Source organism: Vidua macroura, chromosome 4 (genome assembly GCF_024509145.1).
Source record: "Vidua macroura isolate BioBank_ID:100142 chromosome 4, ASM2450914v1, whole genome shotgun sequence".
Lineage (NCBI taxonomy): Eukaryota > Metazoa > Chordata > Aves > Passeriformes > Viduidae > Vidua > Vidua macroura.
Genome location: NC_071574.1, coordinates 14,354,460 through 14,380,738, shown reverse-complemented (window position 1 = coordinate 14,380,738; position 26,279 = coordinate 14,354,460). Strand labels below are relative to the sequence as shown.

Below are 26,279 nucleotides of genomic sequence, written 5' to 3'. Positions count from 1 at the left end.
GTCTTGTATACAGGGTTGATGTTTTATTTGCTTTTGGGCAACTGAAGTGGGCACTGGTGGGGCCTAGGACAGCTTTCACATCCTGTCTTGCATTAAGCTTGACCTCAGAAATCAGAATTAACTTTTTTAAACCTGGCTTTTTAATTTTTTTTTTCCCAAAGAGTGCCTTTTTAGCACTTTTCCCCCACATTTTCTCCCCAGCTGCAATCTTCCCCCTGTTAATATTAATTCTTAACAACATTACATTTCTATTTAACAGGTTTGCTGGCCTGCAGCACAGTAGACTAATGTGATTTTTATTGTTCTAACATGCACTGGGATTGTTTGCCTCCTGGAAAATGGGATATTCAGATGCCTCATTCAGCCTCAGCTATTGCCTTGTCCCAAGATATTTTCTTTATAAATGGGCTTTCCGTCTTGTGGAAATCGTAAATGTGCATGATCAGTAGTTCAGGTTTTTCACCTTCCAGATCTCTGCTATTATTGGGTATTCAAATAATTTCAAAGCAAAAGTGTTTATCTTTTTACCCTCAAACTTACTGTTTCCCAGTGATTTAGAGCAAAGTGGGAAACTGGTTCAAGATGGTCTGTGGGGTTTTATATTTATTTATTGATTCATTTATTTACGTAAAATTTTATTACTTTCAAAGAGGATTTTTCTTTTTTTCCTCAAAGTGTATTTCCAGAAATGCATTGTACTCTAATCCTTTATCTCCCCATTCCCTTGCCTCTCCAGTTTGGAGGAAGCACCCATGGACTGGTCCTCAAGCACTGAGTGTAACCAGAACTTCACTGGTGTGAGTGGCCAGTCTGATTACTCACGTTCGTTTAAAAACGGAATCTATGCATGCATGCATGTGTGTTTTCCAGGATTAGGGAATCATTATTTGCTGGATGAAGAAGGCTGAACTGATGAAACAAATGACTAGTGTTGGCCAGGTTCTTCAGTCAGTTACATGGATGGGGTGAATTAATAGTTGTATTCTTTCTTCTTATCATCATGAATGACATTACTTAGAATATTTACCAAGGGAGGGGGAAATAAAATCCTTTCACTTTTATTCAGTTCAAATTGATAATGTGCTGCCATGGTCTCCAGCAAAGAAGAAAAAGTTCCTTAATTTTGTTTTAAGATGAAGGATCATCTAATGACTTAGGCATAAACAAAAGTCTCCATGGTGATTTGTGGCGATGCCGCTCGTGGATTATTAGAGAGTATCCCCTGAGAGAGGCAGTGAACGTCACAGCAGCAAGCAAAGGGAAGAAGAATGACTCAACACCATATAAATTGAAAGAAAACCTGTTGCCTCTGCACTCTGATCTTTAATCAAATAGTTGTAGCTTTTGAAGAAGCATCAAAAGCGTGAGGCATCTGGGAGTTCCTCCCTTCTCAGATCGTGTTCTATCTATAGATCTCTGATCCACTGTGTGCCATGGATAGCATGGCTCCAAGCAAAAATTACTCCTTGGGGACTCCCAGGGAAACTTGCTGCTGCCACGTGAACTCATTCATGTGTCCTGTGTCATCTTTTTTTCCTCCTCTCATTGTCATTTGATAGGTGAAAGAACTTCAGAAAACTGTTCTGTCTGTAAACCCTCCTGACTTTGGAATAAAAGAAAACTAAATGTTAATAACTGTAGTAAAACAGAAGTGGCCAAGTGAACACATTGGTTTATGGAAGGTGTTATGATTGGTTAGAATTTGGCACCCTGCCTTGCAGGGCGATGTTTTATTTTACATACCTTTGTAGCTCATAAACCCAGCCACTAAATAATTTCTTTTTCCAGAATAAAACTCTCATTTTAAGCTTTTTATGTTGAGCATGGACCTTGTCTAGCCTGTTCAGTAATAGTTACCTGGGGTACTAGTATTTTTGAAGTGGAATTGAAATGGTGTTTTTGCTCTGAGAAGTAAAACTTTGTCTTTTAGCAGCTTAATTCAACAAATTATTTTGAATAAGCTGAAGAATAGTTTATGTCCTAAAATCTTTGATAGATCTGTTTGCTTTAAAGCTTGAGGTCTTGTTATGATGCCTGTATCTGTTAACAGCCGAAGTTTATCTGAATGGAGAAAGAACTATTTTTCTATCATCTACATTCAGAGTAAATTGTGGCAGAACCGTTTTGAGGTGAGTGCTGCCCTGCCTCAATCTGTTCTGCATTTGTTTAGGGGAAAAAAAAAAAAACTACAAGAGGCTAATTTGGGCAGCAAATAAGAATCATAACAAGATCAAAGCAATTAATACTTCCTCTGCTTTTAAAATGTCTGTGACAACAGGCTGCAGCAATTGAATTGTCACAGATGAGGATAGGCTGGCCATCTGTAACTGTGGCAGGGGGAGGGCATTATTGTGAGAGTGTTATTAAGCCTGTGAAGGAGAAATTTGATTCATGCACAGCAAAATTTGTGGTATTGTGTGGCTTTCTATATTGCCGATCTCTGTGGTTTGTTGTATGCCTCTGTTTTTGCATCTTCGCTTGAGTCAAACATAAAACAAGCACACAAACAGAACTAATTAAAAAAACCCACACAAAGATGGTTTGCATAGAAATTGATATGTAAAATTACTGTGTTTATTTTACAAGGGTTGGTAAATAAATAATGTGTATTTTTCTGAAAAATAAGCTCTGAGGGAAAGCTTTGAATTTCAGTCTATTTTTTTTTCTAGATGTATTAAATGTATGAAGGAAAAGCACTGTACTAGAATTTGTACAAAAGTAGAATGATTTTGTGGGGATCTATGTGCATGTGGATTAACCAAAGCTTTCTAATTTTTTTCATTTTCCTTTGAACAACAGGAGCAAGACAATATTATGAATCTATTATTCAGTTTTCCATCACAGTCTTAACAGATTTAGGAGAGTCTGTAACTATTTGTGTTCTCATGGCTTCTGCAGAAATTCAAGGCTGTTGAGAGGAGCAAAGCCCCCATCAGTGCCTGGACCTCAAGAGAGGGCAAGTTAGAGAATAAAGAAGGTGCAAAGATGCTTAGCTATCTTTGCTCTTTCTGTGTTTTATTATATTTAAGTCCTATGAGTGGCAGTAAGACCTTTTGGGTCTTGTATTAAAAGTTGTTGTTGATACAAATAGGAATTGAGGATTTGTCAGATGGAAAGTTGCAGAAATTGTTGCATAGTGCAGTACTTTGAGTGCTGTGAGGTGGTTGGTTTGTATCTGCCTTTGCATCCTAGATTTGCACTGAATGATGAGTTTGAGGTCAGGGAAGAATATTCCTCATTTTGGATAGATTTGGACAAGGGGATGGCAATTATCACTTTCCATGTAGCCTGGGCATGTTGCTTCCTACAGTTCTACAGGCATTGGTATGTAATGGTTCCTTCCTTCCAAGGTTTGGATAAATCCATTCAGCTCCCTTGTTTTCCATCCTGTGGTGTATTTGAGATTTCGAGGCCTTTGGTTTCCTAGATATTTATTCTTGTACTTGCTGCTGTTGCTGGTGGGTGGTTTGCCACCAGTGTGAGCTGGGAGAATCATGTGTGCTGAGATCAGCACATGATCTATAGACCCTTTGGAATGTGACTCCTGTGGTGCAAACAGCTGGTGACACCACCATGAGCACCTTGTCTTGCCTCTAGGGCAGAATTACACTTAATTTTTAATTGGTGGTGTGTGGTAATAATCAAACCATGTATTTCCTAAAGTGACACACATTGATTTCTTTATGCAAATGTCAAGTGGGATTAGAAAGATAGAAGCAGTTGGTTGGGGAAAGGTTTAGTTTAGATCTTTGATTAAAGCTTTGTGGATTTTTCTCTTTTCTTTTTCTTCTCCAGTAAAGATGTGATAAGATATGCTTCAATCTTCCAGTGCCCTGTGGCAAAGGAAGATTTGTGGTTGTGGTTCTCCTGTGGCTTGTGCTTTGTGTTGGAGTTTATGGAATAATTTCAAAGTGAAATTAATTTGTGAGCTCCTGGATATTCAGTTTACATCTGATCTCATTCGGGATGTATGAGAGCCTCTCTTAAAAGAAATGTAACAGACTCTTGTTTGGGGAAAATATGAAGTTTTTTTCTCAAATCTTTTTTCATAGATGTCCTTGACCAGGCTGGATGAGCCCTGAGGAACCTAGTCTAGCTAGTGAGTGACATCCTCATCCCTGGCAGGGTGGGTGGAACTACATCATCTTTTAGGTCCCTTCCAGCCCACACTATTCTGTGATTCTATGATTACTTCAGTAAAATTTCTGCAAATGAGTGCACCCAAGGATTTTACTCCCTAGGTCTGCAGTTCTATTTGTAAGCTGAAGTCGTAAATTCTAGCAGAAGTAGAAGGATAGCTTTAGACACAGATGCTAATTAGACTTAGCCAATGGTGAATTATAAAGCAGTACCCATTATCTAAGCCTTGTGGATAAGTAATAAATCATGGTGTAACTGCTCTTTAAAAATGTTATGTTATTTTCTAAAAAAATTTCCGTCCTTATTTGAGAATTTCTTGGTTTTCCACCATCTAAATCACGTCCTCAGTATAAAATACAGTTTCTTTGTTTACTTGTGAACTGATTTTTCAGAATAAAATTGCCTCTTATATTCTTCTTTTTTTTACTTCTCTGGAATCTGACTTTATAATTAACTTATTTGTCCCCCAATCCTTAGCCATCTGTGTTCTTGGATCCTCACTATTTCACATTATTTAAGCTGTAGGCAATGCACAGTTCCTATCCCAAACCCCCAGAAGCTGTCACATATTTTTCATGTGATTTGTGCAAAGGGCAATCTCTCATCATGAAAATGGGTTCTGGTGGTGAAATGTCACCCGCAGCTGAAACATTAGCTGTGAATGACACATATGGTAGGAATAGATGAATTGCAGAGCTGTGCAGCTGCTTTACCTTGAAACCCTGTCTGGGGAAATGCTGCACTTTGGGGAGGAAAGCAGGAAGAGTGTGCTCTGCCAGTTCCGTGGGCAAGGAAGGCTGGCAAAATCCTTCATCTGACATTTCTGCCATGCCCCTCCCATTTCTGTGATTGTCACTCAGTCTCCTTGAAAACCAACCTAAGCGGCTTTCTTCTCCCAAAGTTTGTGTCTGGTGAGGTGGTTGTCAATCACTGCTCGTGATGCTCTGCTCAGCACTCCTTCTGCTTCTGCTGTCAGGGATATAAATTTAATGATAAAACCTTCTGGGTTGATCTGTCTCAGGCTGTGAAGTGTACCATTTTTGAGTGGCCAAAGGGATTAAATAGGGGATAAATAAATAATGGCCTTCTATCAAAGACCCCTGTTCTGTCTCCACTTCCAGCACATATAGCTATTATATTACTATGACACTAATATTAATATAATTTCTCTGTGTTTGGGATCATCCTGGTGATCATGTCAGAACAGTTTGGCAATTGGTGGTCCCTATGAAAACAGAACAGAGAAGAAAATGTTGTGACCGGGGACTAGAAACAGCAGAAATTGTAGGCTTTGGATCACCAGAAATGCCTGTGCTGCTTATATCCAGAGCAGCCCAATCCCTATATTTTCAACGGAGTGCCTGGAAAATCCTGGTGGACAAGGGCATAGCAGATACTGTTCCATAAATAATATTTTGTCTGTCAATTTAAGCCATCCATACCTTTGCCTTTTACCTTTCTCTGTTCCTCAGTTCTTTCAGCTACTCATTTTCTCCTTAGTGGGTCTTCAGAGTTTGGTGACTGTTCAGTATTTTGGGTCCAAAACCATACTTTTTTTTTCCCATGATAAGTATAAAACAGCTGTGTCTTCTTTTTCTGTTTTGGAATATTACATTCCAGACCTAGCAACATGAGAAAACGTAGCTTTGCATCTTTCTGAATTACCATCAGCAGGGCAGCAATCTTGCTTATGAAAAACTAGGGATAAAGATCACAAAACAACCTTTCAGGAACTATCATTCTTACTTGGAAAAGCATACAAATATGGCATGTGAAAAGAACATTTGTTGAGTTTTGGATAGTCAAGGAGAGTAGATGCTAGTGGGTGCTCCTAAAGTAACATTTATGTTTACAATTAGAGGGGAGTTTTGAGAGAGAGAGAAAAGCATATTATTTGTTACAAAATATATTAAGTGCAAGGGTGTTTTTTCTCCCTCTCCGAACGGAGAGTTGCCAATATATAAACATTTCAGAGAGAATTTTACACCACCTCATCTTTATGTCAGGCAGCATTTAATGGTTGAACGATCTCCTGCCCCGGCACTTGGCAGTTATTCTCCAGTGGCTGACTTTGAGGATTACAGTGACAGTCTATCAGTGGATCTCTTCCAGAGTAAACTAGACTAGGACCATTTAAAATCAGTTGCTATCAACAAGTCAAATTAACTTTATTTGTGTAAGAGGTTTTCCTAGGAGTATTTTATAACAATGTGGAATTTTAATATCCAGATGGGCTTTTCCTATTGTTGGTGTGATTTGGGAATGTGCTAATTCATATGATTAAGAGCAATTTATCTGATTTCTTTCAGAATTATTTTATTAGTAATGTTCAGGTCCAATCCATGTCCAGTGCTCACTCCAGTTTTTTTTTCCTATTCCTTCTTTTTACAGGTAGAAATAACACTTCAGGATATCAATGACAACCCACCAGTATTCCCCACAGACATGCTTGACCTGACTGTAGAGGAGAACATAGGAGATGGATCTAAAATACTGCAGCTGACAGCCATGGATGCTGATGAGGTAGGAGCATGATTTTAGTTTTGAATGTTGGTACTAAAAGTGCCATTCTGGACATGTTTTCTTCATCCTTTGTGTGACCTTAGCCTTAGGAATCATGGCAGTCATTCACAAAGTTCTGTCCAGTATTGTGGAGGTCTGAGGTAACTTTGAAACCAAGATGTTGTAGTTGAGCCCAATTCCAAGGTGTGCAGTAAAATTAATCTGAGACAAGCCTGAGACAAGACTTGGAGAACAAGTAAAACTCTGATAATGCCTGCTTTCCCTTTGACTAGACCCAACAAAGATCAATATTATCCCTTCCAAAAGAAGGTTTTATTACCAAAAAAAGGGGGAAAGAAATAATGATAAAATGTGTGCTCTGTACATGAATTTGTTTGCAAAAGAATTTTGCCCTCTGAGATTCCTTATTGTGAGAATGCTGCAACTACTACAAAGAAACAACCATACTATTGATGCATTCATTTATTTTAGAAACTTAAATTATAAAAATGTTAATTGTGTTATCTTTGTTTGCTTGAACTGTTTCTTTCCTAAGGAAAATGACTAAAAAGTCAATATAACCATACAAGAAGTTTGTGTTGTTGTTAAAATACAGAGTTACACTTGACAACAAGCAGTTCTTGTTTTCCAGTAATAGGACATTTCAACCTCCTCAGGAGAATTTTATTCTTGGCCTTTTTTGTATTAGCTTGGTTAGTCTTCCTGTGATTGTTAATTGGTGTACTTAATCTTACTACTACAGAGGGAACTATGGGAACACCCCCGGGAATGGTGCAAATGTGATTGTAAACATTTTGGTTTTCCCTTTATTTTCCAGTAGTAGCCTGATATACAGACAAAACCCAGGATTTTGGAAAGGTGCACTTGTCTTTCTTTGAGGAAGCAGTAAATACTGAGCTATCACTCTGTGGTGTGGTATGGCAAATATATCTAAGATTATAGCAATAATACTCCAGCCTCTTTTTAACCATTCCTGAACTGCACCTAATCTATTGCCCCTTCTGAAGCACTCCATCCAGTGGGAAGTGATTTGTTGCCTTAGAGAGAAATCAGTTTGTGTTTTTATCAAAAGGAATGATTTCAATTTCCCTGCCAGAACATTTGTAACTCAGACTCTACGAAGAGCCCAAGTTTTCCTGCTGATGAGCAGCTTTGGGCTGAGATACCTTTTTATTCCCCCTTACTTTTTGAAGCTGAGGGCAAAGTATAAAGCAGTATCACACATGGCTGTGGTTTTAGCTGCACTCTGTTAGAAGGGCTCTGGCTGGTCAAACATGGGGTGAAGAATGTGATCACCTCTGAAAATTCTCATGAGATGTGATGACTAAGCCACACAATTGGAGGAAAGCGTGTGACATCCCCTGGACACACCTGAGCACACAGATGAAACACTGCATGCAGCTCTGTACGGTTGGGCACCTGCAGAAGCCTGTTTTCTTTCTAAATTTCCTTTTATCAGTTAGCTCAGTCTGACTCTTTGAAACAGCACCCCAAAGAGAAAGTTTGGCACGGGGCACTCTGGTAAGGTCAGGTAACTAATGCTTGTCTCTCCTCTCACAAATACAAGCAGGTGCTTATCTCTGTTAATTTGCTTTTTTAGGCAGGAGTATTTGAAACAGCCCTAGAATTCCTTTCTGCCTTGTCTCTTTGATCTGCTGTTCATTGCTGAAGTGCCACTGGGACGTCAGCAGCAGGTTTCAGCTGTCAAAACCGAACTCTGGCCTGGCACCAGAGGAGGGCACAGTAAATATCTGCTTGCATTTCCAGGCACCATCAGCAGGGTTGAGAGTACTGTATCTGATGTTAGAGGCTACCAAACCTTCGGTATCCCTAAGCCTCTTTTGGAAAAAGAAGTAGATGACATTTTTCTATGTAACATTACTTTTCTTTAATTTTCCTTTCAGCCAAAATGCTCAAAGTCCACATGAATGCTTCTTTTTTTCCCCAAGAATAAATGAAATTCTTTGACCCAAAAGCAAATGCTTTTGACTTGCAGCACAACCCAAGAGATCAGAACTGTGATTTTAATGATGTGTGATTTGTCACTTTGGGGTTTTTTATTTACAGGGGTAAATATATTTCCATGCAGAAACTGACCTTTGAGGGGCTGCTGCAAGCACAGCCTCCATGAGTTTCTCCTGACCACGAGCTGTGGCCCTTGCCCTGCATGGTGGCTGGAAGTGCTGCCACGTGGCTGCCCCGGGTCCTCCCTGCTTCCATGCCTCCCTCCTTCCCTCTACTGCTCCCTATTTCACATCTCCAGAGAGCAAGAAAGGCAGAGCTGATCCCACTGGCAGGGATTTAATTTAACCTTCAAAAATAAAACAAGAATAAACATTGATCCTTATTAAGAAGTCACACTGCTCGATGATGCTGGTTTGAAACTAAAACAGGTAACAGAGTTTTTTGGTATTGTTTGGATGAAATCCTTCTACAAAGAGTGGAGCACAACGTATCTGGGTAATCTCATTATAATTTCACGTCTCATAAATAAAAACTGTGTGCATGTGGGGCTGAAGCAGGAACTGGGAAAGGAAGGCTGTTTATTAAAGGAAACTGGATTCTGAAAAATAATCTCCAAGCGCAGTTACTGGAACGATCCTTGTCTTACTGCAAGTTATGATGTGGTTTTCCTGGCCAATGAGGCGATTTGACCACTTCTGTTCTGGCTTAGGGAGCCAATGCCCTGGTGACATACACCATCATCAGCGGTGCAGATGATAGCTTCCACATTGACCCTGAGTCAGGGGAGCTGATAGCCACCAAGCGCCTGGACCGCGAGCGCCGCTCCAAGTACTCCCTGCTGGTCCGTGCCGACGACGGCCTGCAGTCCTCGGACATGAGGATAAACATCACCGTCAGCGACGTCAACGACCACATCCCCAAGTTCTCCAAGCCAGTGTACTCCTTTGACATCCCAGAAGATGCCACTCCAGGTAAACAGGACATGGAAATACGACCACTGGCCTCTCAAGTGGTTGTTTTCTTTGTTTAAAGCTGGTTTTGTATGCAGGAGTGTGTTTTGATGCTTGAAAGGGGAGTTGTAAACTCAAAAGTGTTTAGATCAAAATAAGTTTTCAAATACTGTGCTCTATCACATGCTTCCACATGAGAAATGAATATTACTTCCAAGATTTTATACAGATTGTTAGTACAAAAGCAGTATCTGCCAGAGGTATCTTAGAAGCTTATTCTGGAACATGAATAAACTAAGGAGATGCAAACGACATGGTGATAGCTTTCAAGCTTTTATTAGGATTTTCATAAGCATGGGAGTCTCAGTTTTGGAGAACTAAGGTTACCCCCACGCCTCCAACTTTTGTACTCTTCCCCACAGTCTGTGTCACAAAATTTGATGGTGTTTTGCATTAAAGAATTACAGTCTAATCAGCTGTGCCTCAGGAATCTGATCTGGAAGTAATTGAGATGTCTGTATAGCACAGAGTGCTTTGGTTGCTGATCCTCAGCCATGCTCTTTTCTATCAGAGCCTTGAGTGTCGGTCTGTTTCAGCAGGAGTAACCCTGGAAGAGGCAAGCCTATTTCCCTCCACATTAAAATGAGACTTCTCTCATTAATCATTTACAGGGTGTACATTAGTGCTTTACACCCAGCTCAGTCGTGGTGGATGCTGAAGGAACAAATAGGCTGATTTTGTATTAAAGTACTGCATCTTCTCCTGCTCTGCTCTCCAGCAGTCCGGGAGCAGCCGGCAGGCTCACCCAGAGGGGAAGGACCATGAGGTTTCCCCTTCAAGGTTCCACTTTCTATCCCAGAGAGTAATCCCCGTTCCCCTTGCAGTTAAAGAAATGTTAAAGCTTGAGATCATCAAATGTGTGTGGAAGATACCAGCCTATCCAGCTGGATTAAGGGGGATTGCAGCATATCTGATGATATAAGCAGTTTCCATTATCATGTTGCTTGAAAGTAGTTAACTGTGCTGCACATAGTTCATCTGGTTCCAGGGAAAGGAAACTTAATGATTTCTTTTCTTGGAAATGAGCTGATCTTAATTATAATTAGTGTTCGAAATACTAAAAAGTGACACTTGATTTCCAAACTCTAGTCAGATAGGTCAGTCATGCGAGGGCAGCTATGCAGAAATGAAAACACTGGCACAAACTCACAGGGCGTTGAATTTCAGAAAACAGCGGAGAACAGACCCGTATAAGGTTTCTAGTTTTCTAACCACAGTTACCCAGTGCAAAGGCACTGTTTCAAAAAGCAGAGCTGGGTTATGTGGTTTGTACTCACATATTGGGTTCTGCAGTTGGAAAGAAATATCTAGAAGGTTCCAGAACTCATGATTGTCTGTGGCAAAGGGAGGGTCCTTTGAGTCATAGGAAGAGAATGCCTAGCAGGACAAAAGGTATTTTTGCCTCTGTTGATATCTAATCTGCATAAAGATAAAAAACATCCCTGGCCATTTCTTATGGTGTTTGAGTAAAAGCAAGAATATGATGTCCCTTTCAGCTTTGAAAAACCTTTTGCAATAGTTATTCAGACAGTGTTGAGGCTTGAGCTTCTCTTGGAGGGCATCTCTCGTCTGTGGATCTGCTTGATGCTGAGCTGGCTCTTGCCTGTTGCAATGCCTGATGGTGCTCTGCTGTTGTGCCACGCAGGTTCCTTGGTAGCAGCCATTCTTGCCACCGACGACGACTCGGGCGTCAATGGGGAGATCACGTACACCATAAGTGAGGATGATGAAGAGGGAATCTTCTTCCTGAATCCTGTCACCGGGGTCTTCAACCTGACCCGGGCCCTGGACTACGAAGCACAGCAGTATTACATCCTCACCATCCGTGCTGAGGATGGGGGAGGCCAGTCCACGGCCATCAGGGTGTACTTCAACATCCTGGACGTCAATGACAACCCGCCCGTGTTTGGCATGGCCTCCTACAGCACTTCCTTGATGGAGAACCTGCCCCCTGGATCTGCCATCCTCAACTTCAGTGTCACCGACGCCGATGATGGTAGGAGTTCCCTCACGTTCTGTATCTGTGGTCATAAATCTGTGCTTCACCTTAGCAATGTGTTAGAAGACTTACTAAAAAAAGGGAAAATTAGCGCTACCTGTAAGTTGCTGCTTTCATATGCTTAAATTCATATTTAAATTAGACCTAAGTCTGCCTTTTTTTTTTTTTTTTCTGAAAGTTTGTTGTAAATTCTGAAGGGGGTTGTGGTAATATCAGATCTTATCTGCAGTCAAATGCACTATAACTTCTAAGTCTATCATGAAGACAGTTGTCATCTACAAGTTGTTGATAGTGGAGGTTAAAAAACATATTGAAAGAGATCTTAGGAAAACTTCCCATTGAAATAAGCTTTAATATTGTGATTATTTATGCCATCTAGAGGGTGTTAATGTGTTGAGTGTAATAGGTACAATTTTTATAGCTTGCTTAACCATTTTGCCATACAGTTGTGCCCAAGTAAGAAGAGTTGTAGAATATGGCCAAAAAAATACATAAACAACTTTCCATTGTGTACTGCATTTTCTGAAGTGTCCACAGACATTACCCTTAATGCAAAAAATTCCTCATAGCATTCACGGTGACTTTATAGGTGAAGGTTATTTTTGTGACATGTTGAGCAACCTTGTCTCCTCTGAACTTGACAGGGGCTCAGTGGAAGTGTCTCACACTGAAATGTGCTTCAAGGACGAAGCACCTACATGCTTTGAGGAATCCCTCTTTGTGCACCAAAATTGACTGAACCTATCAAGATTGCTCAGCAAAGCAGTTTTTCCTCAGGAAATGCTGAGTTGTTGGACTCCAACATTTTTGTGGGGAGATAAAATTTGCACTAATGGATGAAACTTTCCATGGTAAAAATTGTATAACTGGTTTTGAGATGAAGCTGAGGAAGGGAGAAGAGATTCCATAAGATAAGCCAACAAATCAGAAGTCATAACTTTGTGATACTGACTGTTTTTGCATGAATCTCTCTTTCACCACACTTGTTAAGGCTTTTATTTTATTTAAACTAAACAAGTTGGAGGAGGAGCTTGTGCTTGTATCATGCATACCCAGGGAAGGGATTGATCCTCCAGACTTGTAGATAAATGGGTTTGTACCTACCTTATCTTTCATATCTTATTTTCCTGTCAGGACTACAGCACTTGGTTTCAAACCTTTTTGGAAGTCAACTTCACTTTGCTATTATGAGTCTGTTTTCGTTTTCTCTTGCGCCTCATACATTAATTTCCATCTGTGCACAGTGGATGGGAACTATATCATAGCACTGACATATCAATTCACATTCATCACACACTCAGTTATCAAGGAGGCAAATGAGTACTTGAGGAGCAACGCAACAAGAAGTCAGATATCTTGCCTTTTATATTTTCTGACACACTTGTTTTTCTATCAGGCTGGATTTAAAATTAATAGGGCAGAAATATCATTCCAAGAGCATGCCAGCTTGAGTTCTCCCATAAGACTGTAACTTAAGCAAATGTTATGATCTATTGTTTCTGTTTCAAGCCCAAACATGTTATCTTGTGTTGTCTTATGTTTATCTAGAGCACAGAAATAGCTAATGCTAGTATTATACTCTTCTCCATGTGCTCACAGATAATGCACTCAATACAAATATGATTTCCTTGATTATTTATGTTACATGATCCTATAGTTTGAAAGAGCTCTGCAAAGACATTGTTTTATAATGAGGTATGGCTGTTGTTTAGGATAAACACTGATAAAATACAGAAACATGGTGATAGTGAAACTGCTCAAATTTTCATTTTCTTGTTCAGCACACCCCTTGGGAAACAGCAGCTGTTGATCTCAGCTTGGACTGTTTCATATACAGGTCCATAGCAAATATCAGCTACAGCTCTTGGATATTTAATAATATAATAATATATACTAAAGAACTCAGTTACCTAAACTTGAAATTCAGATTTTATTTTTTCAACAAAAAATTAACAGGAAAAACCTTTATAGAGGAAAGCACACACATGTTTGTCAGTTTGTTAAAATTTTGGTTAGGTATTCTTCCAGGCAAAGCTGGTGTAATTTCCCAGCTGAATTCTACAGGTATTTATAGAATGGCAGGGGGGAAGTAGTTTTGTTGGGGTTTTTTTTAGTCTTATTAGTAAATAAATAAAAACAGAAACAAAACCCTTTAGAAGAGTGTTATCCTGAAATTGGTGACTCTATGTCTGTCCTTTCAGTGTTTTATCAGATGAAGCCTCAGATTAAATAAACCTAAGGTTCAGCAAAGAGGATGTCCCTATATTCTCTCTAAGAAAAGCCCAGCTCCAAACCTTGGAAGGGGGGATGGACGAGGTGCACAATGCCAGCTTGGCTGGCATGCTGTGTTTAAAAAAGAGAATAGTTCATTAAGTGCCCTTCCTGGCTCCACTGATATTTAGGCAACTCTTCTGTTTCATAGTTTAATTTATATAAGCATTAGCAGCATGGAAAACCTATGAGAATACAGGACAAAGAATGAAATGTTCATGGAGGTGAGATAAGGAATAACAAACTAATTTTTTCTTAGGCGTAAACACCATAGAAAACACTGGAGGGGAGAGGAGGAAATAGAGTATTTTTTAAAGTAATTTTCTTCTCCACGACCCAAATCCTACCCATCTCCAAAAATCTTGAATTGCCAGAAAGTACTTTACTGAAATAAAGACTTTCATACATATAATTAGTCATTTGAAAATACAACTGAACAAAAAGCAGAGTAGCATTAAACTTTCACTGTCTTTCACTTGATCAAAGTAATGGAGAAACTCTAATATCTGTCAGATAAATTTATTAATTTCTTTAATTGCATTCAAATATTTTGTCTTTCATGTTTGGTTCTATTCATTTTATAATTTGACTCCTACAGGAGGAAAAAGAGAGAAAGATGCCAATTACACTAGCCACTGGGGGAAAGACACATAAGACTAGATTTCTCAAGTCTGAGCATAATAAACAGCAGAGATTAATAAATCTAATGCAGGGATAATTTTATTATCAAAGCAATTCACTCAGAAAATAGCTTCTGAGTAAAAATGACAAAATGCACAGCAATCAGTGAAGTGGGCAGCTTGCTTTGCATGAACAAGCTAGTTTGAAGGTAAATTAGTAGCTAATGGTTGGTTAATTTACTAATACTAAACACAGTCTTGAATATGCAAAACAAGAACAATTTTTGAAATTAATTAAAATAGGGGTAAGATAGATGGAGGAGAGAACTTTTTCCACATTTGGATGTTCCCAATAATTAGTTGTTTAGAGTGAACTCTGGAATTGATGCAGTGGCACACGTTGTTTCCTACAAGGAATATGTAAGGATATTTCACAGCCCTGTCCAGGTTCCGGATGCATTTCTCTTACTGGAATGATAAATCTCTCCCCTGACCATAATTGCTAGTTATGTTTTGATCATGAGATGAGTGAGGGCTGTTCATTTGATATTTTGGAATACCATGCCATATATGGGAAGCATACCTTTCCCCAGTATTCACCCTTGGCTTGCTCCAGCTAGGCTTGGGAGTTTCTGCTTGTGGCTTTTTTTAATTGAGTGGAAAAATTCATGAAATAATTACATTAATAGTAACATTGCTTAGTTGAACTGGGAAGAACAGAGGAAACCAGATGTTCAGTGAGCAGAGAACTACCGAGTCTTGGTTTCTGAAGGAAAACCCTTCAAATCCTTTATTCCTAGCCCCTGTAGATGGGGAAAAATTACTTGTGGTGCCACCGTGGAGCTCCTGCTGAATGAAATGCAGAGATTAACCCTGCCAATCGTTCCCTCTGTGGCCTCTCCAATTAACATCCTCCTTCTCTCTTTCATGAATATTATCTTGACAGAAAATAATAATTTCAAAGGCTTCTGCTCCACTGTGAAACTTGTCTGAAATTAGCAGATGGATTCAAAAAATGGTGGTAAAGAGGCTGAATACTCAATGTGGTTGTACAGTCCTGATTTCTGTAGGAAAATGAAGGAAAATTTTCTGTGGAAACAAGGCCAGAAATATGGATACCTAGTTCAGTGGGATGAAGTCACATTATCTACCTTTCTTCTCCCTCCCCAACCAGGTCCCAACTCTCAGCTGTCCTTCAGCATCGCGTCCGGGGACAGCGCGGGGCAGTTTGGCATCGACAACCGTGGGGTGCTGAGCATCCGGCAGCCCTTGGATCGGGAAAGCCAGTCCTTCTACAGCCTTGTTGTGCACGTCCACGACATGGCCCCCCTGCCAGCCTCCAGGTACACCAGCAGAGCCCAAGTTTCCATCATTCTGCTGGACGTGAACGACAGCCCCCCGAGCTTTATCTCCCCTAAGCTGACCTACGTGCCGGAGAACACGCCCATAGACACGGTCGTGTTCAAAGCACAGGCCACGGATCCCGACAGTGGTCCCAACAGCTACATCGAGTACAGCCTGCTCCGGCCTCCAGGAAACAAGTTCAGCATCGGCACCATTGATGGGGAAGTGAGGCTCACCGGGGAGCTCGACAGAGAAGCCATGGCCAACTACACCTTGACTGTGGTAGCCACAGACAAGGGCCAGCCGTCCCTTTCTTCGTCTACGGATGTGGTGGTCGTAGTCCTGGACATTAATGACAACAACCCGCTCTTTGCCCAAAAGCTTTACGAAGTGGAGGTGGCGGAAAATACTTTGACAGGGACGGATTTAATCCAGGTGTTGGCTGCTGATGGAGATGAAGGGACGAACGGGCAGGTCCGCTACGCCATAGTGAGTGGGGATGCCAACAGTGAGTTTCGGATCGATTCTGTGACGGGGGTGATAACTGTGGCCAAGCCTTTGGATAGAGAGAAGAAGCCGTCCTACACACTGACTGTTCAGTCATCTGACCGCGGGAGCAGCCCCAGGACCGATACCGCGACAGTCAGTATTGTCCTGAAGGATGTTAATGATTTCATTCCCACATTTGAGCTTTCCCCCTACTCTGTGAATGTCCCCGAGAATTTGGAGACACTCCCTAAAGTTATTCTTCAGGTGGGTACATTCAGCAATAAATACATGTCTCTGACAATTAGTATCATGCCTACATGGTATTAATACACAGAGTCCTTCCTCCAAAATTAAAGAGGCTCAAAACAGTGGAAAAGCTGCCTCTTGGCTTTAATTGAATTTGCAGTCTTTTTTGGCCTGTTTTCCTTTTTGTTTGTATGGCTGGGTTTTTTTTGTTACCAAAAGTTAATATTATTCTTTGGAGTTCTGTTTGTGTTTTCCCTGCCTGTCCTCACTCCTCCACTGGAACTTTGAAAGTCTTATCTATCCTCTCATCTCATTCTCAACTTCCGTGCAACAAATCTCTCAATCTGGTTATTGCCTACATGGGACAATCCGGTGTGCCAAATATTGAGAGAGAACTAAATGGAATCTGACAGCAGGATGTGCAGTGCTTGCTCTCATACAGAGCTTAGCCTATACCAGGTCATTTGTCTTTTTCATTGAGCCCCAGCACAGTCTTACTGTATTTACACTTGAGAAAAATACATAATCAACTATTTAGTATTTTCAAACTACGCTTTTTAAATCCACCACCACTGCGTTAAATATTTTCTTTGTTCAATTACAGCTAATTTATGCTTGTAGCATTTGCATTAATTCAACCCATTAATTTGGATTATTATAATAGAGAATGCTTCCTCTATCCTGATATAATTTTACAGTCTTTGATATCTGTCCTGTTTGCACTGCTTGTGTAGGTTGTAGCAAGGGACGATGACCAAGGGCTGAACAGCAAGCTGACCTACATGCTGGTGGCTGGCGATGAGGAGGGAGCCTTCACCCTCTCGGGCAGTGGGGAGCTGCACCTGGTGCGGAGCCTGGACCGGGAGGCCAAGGAGCAGTACCGGCTGCTGGTCACAGCTGCTGACGCAGGTGAGGCAACCAGAACATTTCTTCTTCTGAGCTTCTGTGGGAAACATCACATTCTGGACAGAAAACAAATGTTTTTGTGGCGGTCTGAAACTTTAGTGGATGGAGATTGGGTAGTTGTGTTGAACGGAGATCTCTGTGGGGAGAGCTGGGCTTATCTGATGTCAAAGGGAATTTGGTTTCTGGAAATCAGGATTTTATTCCTATGTCCAGTTGTCTGCTGTTGGTAGTGCTCACTACAGATTTAGGTAGGTGGATTTTTGCCCTGCAGTAATAAGTGGTCCTACCAAAGTAATAAGAACTTCATGCATGTTTACAAAAAACCTATTCAAAAGGCAATAGAACCCTGTATAATGTTGGCATCATAAATGTGCAGAGGTCACATCAGTGGCCAGAAAACAGCTATGGACTACTCAGTTAATCTTACTGAAATCTTAGCCCTGAAAAGAAATAAGAATTTGCATTTTAGTATTTTAATATTCTGCTTTGCTCAGCATCCAGTCATATCTTTGCACCACAACACCAAATGTATTCCAAGTTCTTTCATTTAAAACAGGACGTGAAGTCTTGTTATGAAGATTAATTACAGTTTCACTTGAGGTGTCCAAGCCCAGAATTTTGGTTTCAGATTTTGGTGTGAGTATTATTAACAAAGACATCCTGCTTCATACTTTGGACTGATCTCTGGTCTCCCATGGTTTGATGGATTTAATTTACTGCAGAACTTGTTCCTACTTTCTAGCAGTAAAAATAGAAGCAAAGCCGACTTGTTGACAAGTGAATACAGTTTTGTTTTCTGCCATGCTGTGTGCAGTATCTTGTGCCAGTGACAACAGCTATGGCTTATATTTTCCTATTGCAGCAGTGCTCAGGTATTCCACAGTCTGAGCACAGTCGAAGATGAAAAACACAATTTTAAGACTTGAGGTATCATTTGTCTTGTTCTTTGGCTAGAGATAACTATGTGCTTTATGATTTTTAGACTGGCTTTCTATTACTCTGTAGCTTCAAATTGCTCACTTGTGACTTGGACTCACTTGGGCTTGAATGTCCTCATGTTCCTTCAGAAGCCGAGGCTGGATTTGTCTTGATGTCGCTTTGGTCCCTCAGTCCAAGCTGGCGGAAGTCAATGAGGGCTGTACAGAACAAAACACCTAAAGACTGAACTGATAAAAGTGGTATCATGCAGCCAACAATTATTGTCCTTCTTGGAAGAGGGAGGGGAGCAGAACTCAGCTGTACCCCTCACCTAGCACTGTGTGTAAGCCAAGAGTTTGACCAGAGCAGAGGCTTTACCTGGACTCTGGTTCCTAAAAACCCCACACAATCCAGGAGATTTAACCAACAGTTAAATCCAGCAGTCGCAAAGGAAAATATTTACTTGTGTTGGGAGATCTCCGAGTTTCAGGTAATCTAGGGAGACGTTAATACACGAAGTGTGCATGGGACCTTTGCCATAAGTAGCTGACAAAAACAGCAGCATGTTTTATGAGTTTCTGTGTTTAAACATGTAGATATTGCACTGATTAAACACTGTTTGAAACTTCCTTTTTAAATTTGCTATGTTCTTGTAAAGCTAACTCACAAGTTCCCATGCCCTCCTGCCAGTGTTAAAATGTACTAGCAAGTGTGTTCAGCAGCAGCTGTTCAGGAGTAACTTCAAGCTAAGTGTAACTGCTCTACTGTGCTTCAGTTTACAACCTGACTAATCCACAGCTGGTGTGATTTGGGATAGTTTTCAACCAGGCTGGTGAATAACATTAGCTATCGTCTTCTGGTTACACTGAAGACTTGTTCTGAATTCATACCAGCAAAGAATACATTGAAAATTATGCTAGTCATGATTTATCTGAAACATCACAGGAAAGTAGACGTCTTCAGTAGAAGTCAGTGGCAAAACTTGATTTCAAGCAAGTGGGATGAGAACCATAGGCATAGTAAATATCCAGGTGGTACCACACTGGCTGCTAGTCAGTGCTTGTTTCATTGAATGGTGTATTTCCTGCCATACCAGCAAAAAAGATGGGACTGACATAGTCTTGAAATGAATAATAAAAGCATTTGGAGTATTTATGTTCTTGAGCAGCTGCTAAATGTTTATAAAAGAAACTCTCACAGGCACGTCCAGCTCTTTGCCTAACATAACCATTCCTACTGAGTCTCTTACTTTGTGTTTGTTTGATAATTCTTATTAAGAAGGATTTTGCATACAGACCATTCATCCAGAAATACTTCTGCAAAACAGGTAGGGAAGCTGTGCGTCACAAAGTGTTGAAAAAAGCAGACTTGACTGAAATTTTCCACATCCATATTATATTTGAGAATGAATCAAGAAAAAGGTATTATCCTTTGCACTTTGAGGTTGGCTTTTATTAGCTGTAACAAACAGTCTTTCAAGTAGTCTTTAACAGCCCAAAGAACAGTCTTGCCATATATGGTGCATCAGATTTAAGGTTTGGGGTTTTTTTTACAGATAAAAATCATGGTACACATCCAGATGCAGTTAACTCAGGAAAAGTCCATCAAGAGCAAAATACTGTCTGTCCAGCCCTCTTCTCATTTTTCTTAGGGTCTGCATCTCAGTTTTTTATAGGCTGCACTGACTGGTTGAAAGCATTCAGAGATGATATCCTGCTCCTAAAGAAGTCTACGCCAACTCTTCCTGTTCTTCTCAGGAAGCAGACACAATACATACTTAGAAGCACCATTAGACATAAGAACTAATGGATTCCCAGCTTAGTTTTGGCTGTCTTCCTGGTCTCCTTATCCATAATCAAGGATTTCTTGCTTTTCTTATGTTTATTTTCACTTAATCAAATTGTGACTGTGGATTCTTGCTGTGTTACCTTAGCCTGTGTAAGGGAAGTTGCTGGAAGAAGGATGACTTGTAATTTTTCATTATCTTTATCTCGAGGTGTCCATCCAATGCACCTTTATAGATTTACAGCATGTTTTGGCAGCAGGTACGCTAAGTATAACAGCAAGGGAAGGATTAGGATGTGGTAAAGTGTGGAGCCAGCGGGGCTGTATAGGATACAGTGCCTGTGCCCTCAGGGATCTCTGTGCTCTTTCACTGCACACAGGCGTGCTCTCCCAGAGCCCAGATCTTAGTCCTGGGCATGTGAGAAGACTTGTGAGTTATGAAGAGCTGAGCTGCTCATAAGCACTGGGGACAGGTCAGGTGGGGGACTGCCGGTGGAACCACGTGCCCCAGCAATGGAAATCCGGGCAATTGTTGAAGAAGTGCTTTCCCAAGCAAGGGCTCCCCTCAGGCCCAGGGAAGTCAGTCATAATAGATGCATTGTCCTGGCTCTGGCTCAACTATTCCTTGGCCTTGGCTGCTAATCCTCCACCCGGTCCTCAGGGTGGATCACAGGACGGTGGAGAGTCTTCCCTGCGCACTGGGGGAGGGAAAGGACGGGCAAAATGACTTCTGGCGCTCGGCTCAGTGATTTGTGTCCATGCAGCCTGCCTCGTGCTCAGTTTCCACAAGGCAGGCTGCACAAAGGGTTTTGATTCCTGCCTTGGTTTATCATCACTCTTCCCTCACTTCTGCACTTCCACCATGCTTTCACTGTGGCTGGGCCTTGGATACTCGGCTGCCGCTCTAGGCAGGGGGGATTTATGAGGACACACAGAGCATCCATCACTGGGAGCATTCAGCATCTTCCAGAGCTGTACACCTGTGGCTTTGGTTGAGAAATAAAACATAATTCAACCCTGAAGCTCAGCCATCCCAATTTAGAGACCCTCTTGCAGCGCAAGTTGTAAGACCAGAGTGCAGGAATTATAAATACAGCAACAGGCAAAGTGATGGACTGTGGAATAACAGGATGGTGTTTAGATTGCAGATGCTGCCCCAGAATGTCTGCTAACATAAACGCCAAGAAACCTACACACAACTATTTGAATGTGTCTTCACGGGTGTGCTTCTACCACTTAAATCTGTTCTGCTTTGCTATACCTTTCTTCATGGCAAAATGGTTGGGAAAAGAGACTTTCTGCTTTTTTTTTTTTTTTTTTTTTTTTTTTCCACCTCATCTGGTGGGGATGCAGCACTAGGTAAACATTCAACTCTGGCAGCATGACAAGAACTGGTGCAGCTGCTTTTATCATCCGTGTCTTTAACTCTTTGAGCAATTTTCTGGACAAATGTTAGCATTCCAACAGTCCTCTTCCTTTTATTTATTGATTGCAGGGAAGTGGAGTTGCACATCTGGAAACCTGCTCACTGCTGTGCACTGCTCACTGCTCACTACTGTTTAAATAAACCGCAGCCACCATCTCTTGATTGGGTTGGTCAGAATGGCACATTGCCACAATAAAACCAAACTCAAATAATGATGTTTCTAATTAGAAGCTGTGTTCCTGTGTTTTGGGGGGGGGGGGGTATTTTCTTTTCTTAAATAATCTATTTACTGATTTAGATAAATAGTCCTGAAATAAATGAATCAGTGAACTGGTTATTATATTTAGTTAGCTGTTCTTTGTATACATCCCTGGCCTGGATGAAAAACAACCATATGTTTTTTCTTTAGGAAATGTTGGTCCCCGACTTATGCATTCTTTCCTTCAAGAATGTAGGAGGGCGACCAAGCAGAGAGATTATATCCTTCTCAGGAATTCTCTTCTGAGCTAGGCTTTTGGTTCCCTTCAATCCTAAAATCAAATGAAAGATGACAGCGCAGTTGTGTTGGTTTTTTAACACATTTCAAGATATTTCCCAACAACAGAAGGACAGCTGTATTTTCTAATAATGTTGGGAAAGTCTTAAGATACAACACTAAGTGAGATTTAAGTGGCTAGGCTTAAAGACATTTGTATTCATCCTGTTACCTTAGCAGACACTGTATTTCTACCTAACATGGAGTCTGCAGTGTAAAAAGATATTATTTTTAGAATAAATTTAGCTGTTTTAGATTTTTTGTGCTGTCAAAACAAACAAGCAACTCACTTATTTCAGCTAGAGATGTCCTGTTTGCCAGGTTCGTTGTGCAATGTCTAAAGACAGCCATTGCTGAAGCTTTGGTGAGCTAAATGAAGCTGATGTCTGCTCACGTTGGTGCCTAGAAGTTGACAGAAGAATTGCTCTCTTTGGTGGTCTTGTTTTATGGCAGAGCTGTTTCAAAATGAATTTTGGGTTCTGTCCCAGCTCCATTTATTTCCTTGTATTAATGGAAGCTCTTCCTTGTGTCAATGCTGTCTGCTCTAGTCTAGTTTTAGTGGTTTTCTATTTCACTGGTTTTATTATTTTTGCTCTTTTTATACTGGTACTAAAACTGTTGCTGCAGTAGTTCCGCCTGATTTTTTAATTTGTTTCTAAATGGCACCTCAGGAGAACTGAGATGGTGACACTCATCAATGAGTTCATAGTGTTCATATTGTCTTACCATCATCTAAAACCAGGAGACAAGAGAATCGAGAGTGGCATTTTGTGGTTGCGGCAGTCTAATAGCAGGGTCTTGCCCTATCACAGAGCCTAGAAACTGTTAGCATTTTGACATTTTCTTCTAGAAGACAAAAGCTCCAAAAGCTATTTTAAGGAAGAGTGTTTGTGGCAGAGTCAGTCCGATATCCCTTGAGGAGTTATTGTCAGGGAAGAGAGCATGTCAGTGTCTGTGGGATGTGACATGTTTCCTCCCCAAAGGAAATGAGGGCTTTAGCCCATGCCCTCAGAGAAGAGCCCCATGAGATTCACAATACAGCCCCCGGATGCCACTTGAAGCATTTAGTCCTCTTTTTGTACTTAAAACTTCATTATTAGATCACTGTTTTCTACATTGTCCAGCAAGTGTCTCTGGCCTAAATCCAAGTATATAAATTCCTCTGGGGTGGGTTGCAGGAGAAATTTACATTCAGGCTGGCAATTAGGCTCAGGCTGGCCATCTCAAGCTGAAATATCTGTGAAAACAATGAAAAATTTTCACTCAGATTAAAATAATGCATAGCACTTCATTTTCAAACCAACTCAAACTAGTTTAAAGGGGAAAAAAGCAGGTATATCTCTTAAAAAAATTCAGGTTCATTTATTTAAACTGGAAAGCAAGCTAGAATATAATGCTCAATATTTAAAAATTTTCAAGTTAGAAAGAATTGTCTGCTTTTCAGTTTGCAAGCCGTTACACTTCTTTCCTTACCTCTTCATTCATCCATCTTGCTCTGATTAATTTGGAACTTCTGCATCAAACTTAATTTTCAGTTGTTCTTCTGCTTACATTGCCTGTGAAATTCTATTTCATATCTGCTAATGAGATCTCTGAATGTAATCTGTTTTGCAGAAGAATACTTAGAGTAGTTGTTAAGCAGTTTATCAGCCTTTGAGAAATACTAAGCTTTTTCCAGCTTTGGTGATCTTAAACCGTTTTTTAAATTAAACATTACACCTTATAAATTGTAAGTCTGCTAGCTCAATCTTCAAATACAAAGCTACAATTTCAGGAAGCCTTAATTGCAAGGATAAAACAAGTAAAGCATGCACATATGGCCTGAACACTTAGCCTGCTGGTTAATCTTCTCTATTTATACAGGGTGTTTTTAAAGCATAATTCAAAATTGTGCATTACAGGAATTTCGCTGTGGGATATTCAGGAGTCACAAGCCATCAAAAATTGCCTTAGTCAGCAGTCCCTGCAGGAGCCAGCTTCTCTGTTTTTTCTGTTTACAGCAATAACTTAAAACAAGGAGGAATAATTTGGTGGGTTTAAGAAAATATATTTTTTAATGGCTTTGCCTTTCTTGTAAGTTGCAGTTCCACTTTCTTTCAGTCTCACTTCTGTCACCAGAGGCCCTGGGTGGTGCACATGGCCATGCCCGCTCTTCCAGCACCACGTGCTTTTTGCAGGCACAGGGAGGTCATAAAATGATTTTGGACTGTAGGGACCTTAAGTCTCATTGAATTCCAACCTTCTTTCACAGTCAGGGGCACCTTCCAGGTCACTCCAAGCCCCATCCAAACTGGCCTGGGACACTTCCAGGGATGGGGCAGCCACAACTTTCCCTGGGCAACCTGTGCCAGCGCCCTGCCAGCCTCGCAGGGAACAATTTCTTCCTTGCACCCTTACGACCTGTCATGTGCCATGATTTTTATGAACATTAAGTTCAGCATTTTCCTTAATTGTTCTTGTTTTGAAATATTTGGTAGAAGGCAACTTCTTGCTCTGGAAAATGCATTTCTGGCTAAGAAACGTGCAGTATGTACGTGTGAGATTGTTGAACATCTTGAAGCTGTGCTAAATATATGTTATACTTTTTCTGTATTGCATGGGTTTTGTTCTCAGTCTGTGTCTGTGTTCCTGTAGGTCTGTAACAATGCTCCTTTTTTTTTTTTTTTTTTACCTCTCTGGGTTAACAGCTGCAGGAAACTGCTCCTGATCAGAGGAAGAAAAAGGGATAGGGAAATGTGTATATATACCAGAGGCCTTAAAATTGCCTCTCTGTGTGCCTGCAAGTCCTGTTGTTTCAACAGCATATTACATCTATTGTGACATGATGTTGCCCCTGTCCTGAGATCCAAAGCTCAATGAATTCATAGGATGCAGTCAGTCAGGAATTTTGGTATCCAAATCTAAAACCTATGTGGATAAGACCAGATGAGAGATCCCATTGTGTATCACTGTTTTGGGACAAAGTTTTCTTTTGCACTCTCAAAACAGGTGTGAGTATCTGTGTTCATGCACATGCACTGGCCTCAGTGTGGCTGGACGTGTTGTTGCTTGAACAAGGTCGGACTCTGGTCTAGTGAATAATTTATTATTTTGTTTTCACTTTTTATGTACTCAGATTTAGTTCTATTTGCTCCCAGCTTATTTAGGCTGCTAGATGGGGGTTGATATTGACTTTTCTAATACCTGATGTAGGACAGAAAGTCCCTGGGTTTTTTTCTTGTTAGATAATCCTTGCAAAAGTACAGATCTGTCCCAACTATCAATCTATTCCCTTGGTTTTTGAAGTTCAAGTTCTATTAAATCAGCTTTGGGATCAACTACTGCTTTGTACCTAACTATGAGATCAACTCAAATTTGACACACTCAGAAATTTTGAAAATCTGAGTTTCCTGCATGTCTCATTCAGTCATCTACTGAACTGATTGAGAGTACAGATTGCTTCTAACTTTTTAATATCTTTTATTAGCCACTTATTTCAGCTTTTGTCTCAAAATAATCTAGGTTCACCAGATTTTTTTAAGACTTAGCATGACAGCCTGTGGTGAAAAATTGAGTAAGAAGAAAGCAAAGCACAGTGAACATACCCAGCCAGGATAAATATTTGTGGTGCAATCTTGTAGAACGGACTACTTTTTCTCATTTCACAGATGGAGTTTCTTCTGTGTTCATAGGAAATTAGTTAAAGTCATACATGTTCCAAACCAAGCCTCATGTGCACTAGAAATGCAAAGTGTAATGCAGGCTAGTTGCATTTGCACTTAATCTAGCTCTTTATTTATTTTAAAACTCACCAGCTGAGTGAGGCTTAGCACGCTCTGTCTGCATTTAAATGCATTTGGAAAGATTGGCCACTTTATTGTGAGAAAGGCCTTGTTTACTTGGGTGAAAAAGTTAATTCTCTGTGATAACACATGCAACTCCTAGTCCTGGGACTCATTCACTGAGTGTTTGACTGGAGAAGTGAAATCCGCTTTGTTGCAAAGCAACACATTTCACTGAGGCAAAAATTCCATTTCTGTTAAATCGCTTTCCAATTTTCAGGATAATGATGTGTTTAATTTACCACAAAACATGGTAAACTGCTTGCAGGATGAGTCTTGAT

The 26,279-nt window shown here is 40.5% G+C and overlaps 1 protein-coding gene across 1 annotated transcript in view; it reads left to right on the top strand.

The window, feature by feature from the left end:
• Window positions 1–26,279, top strand: part of FAT4 (FAT atypical cadherin 4) — a 122,978-nt gene that overhangs the window by 56,078 nt on the left and 40,621 nt on the right. The window contains exons 2-6 of the mRNA XM_053975690.1: window positions 6,532–6,663; window positions 9,338–9,599; window positions 11,284–11,634; window positions 15,703–16,625; window positions 17,342–17,516. Of these exons, the coding sequence (XP_053831665.1) occupies window positions 6,532–6,663; window positions 9,338–9,599; window positions 11,284–11,634; window positions 15,703–16,625; window positions 17,342–17,516 (1,843 nt within the window). The remainder of the gene's footprint in view (window positions 1–6,531; window positions 6,664–9,337; window positions 9,600–11,283; window positions 11,635–15,702; window positions 16,626–17,341; window positions 17,517–26,279) is intronic.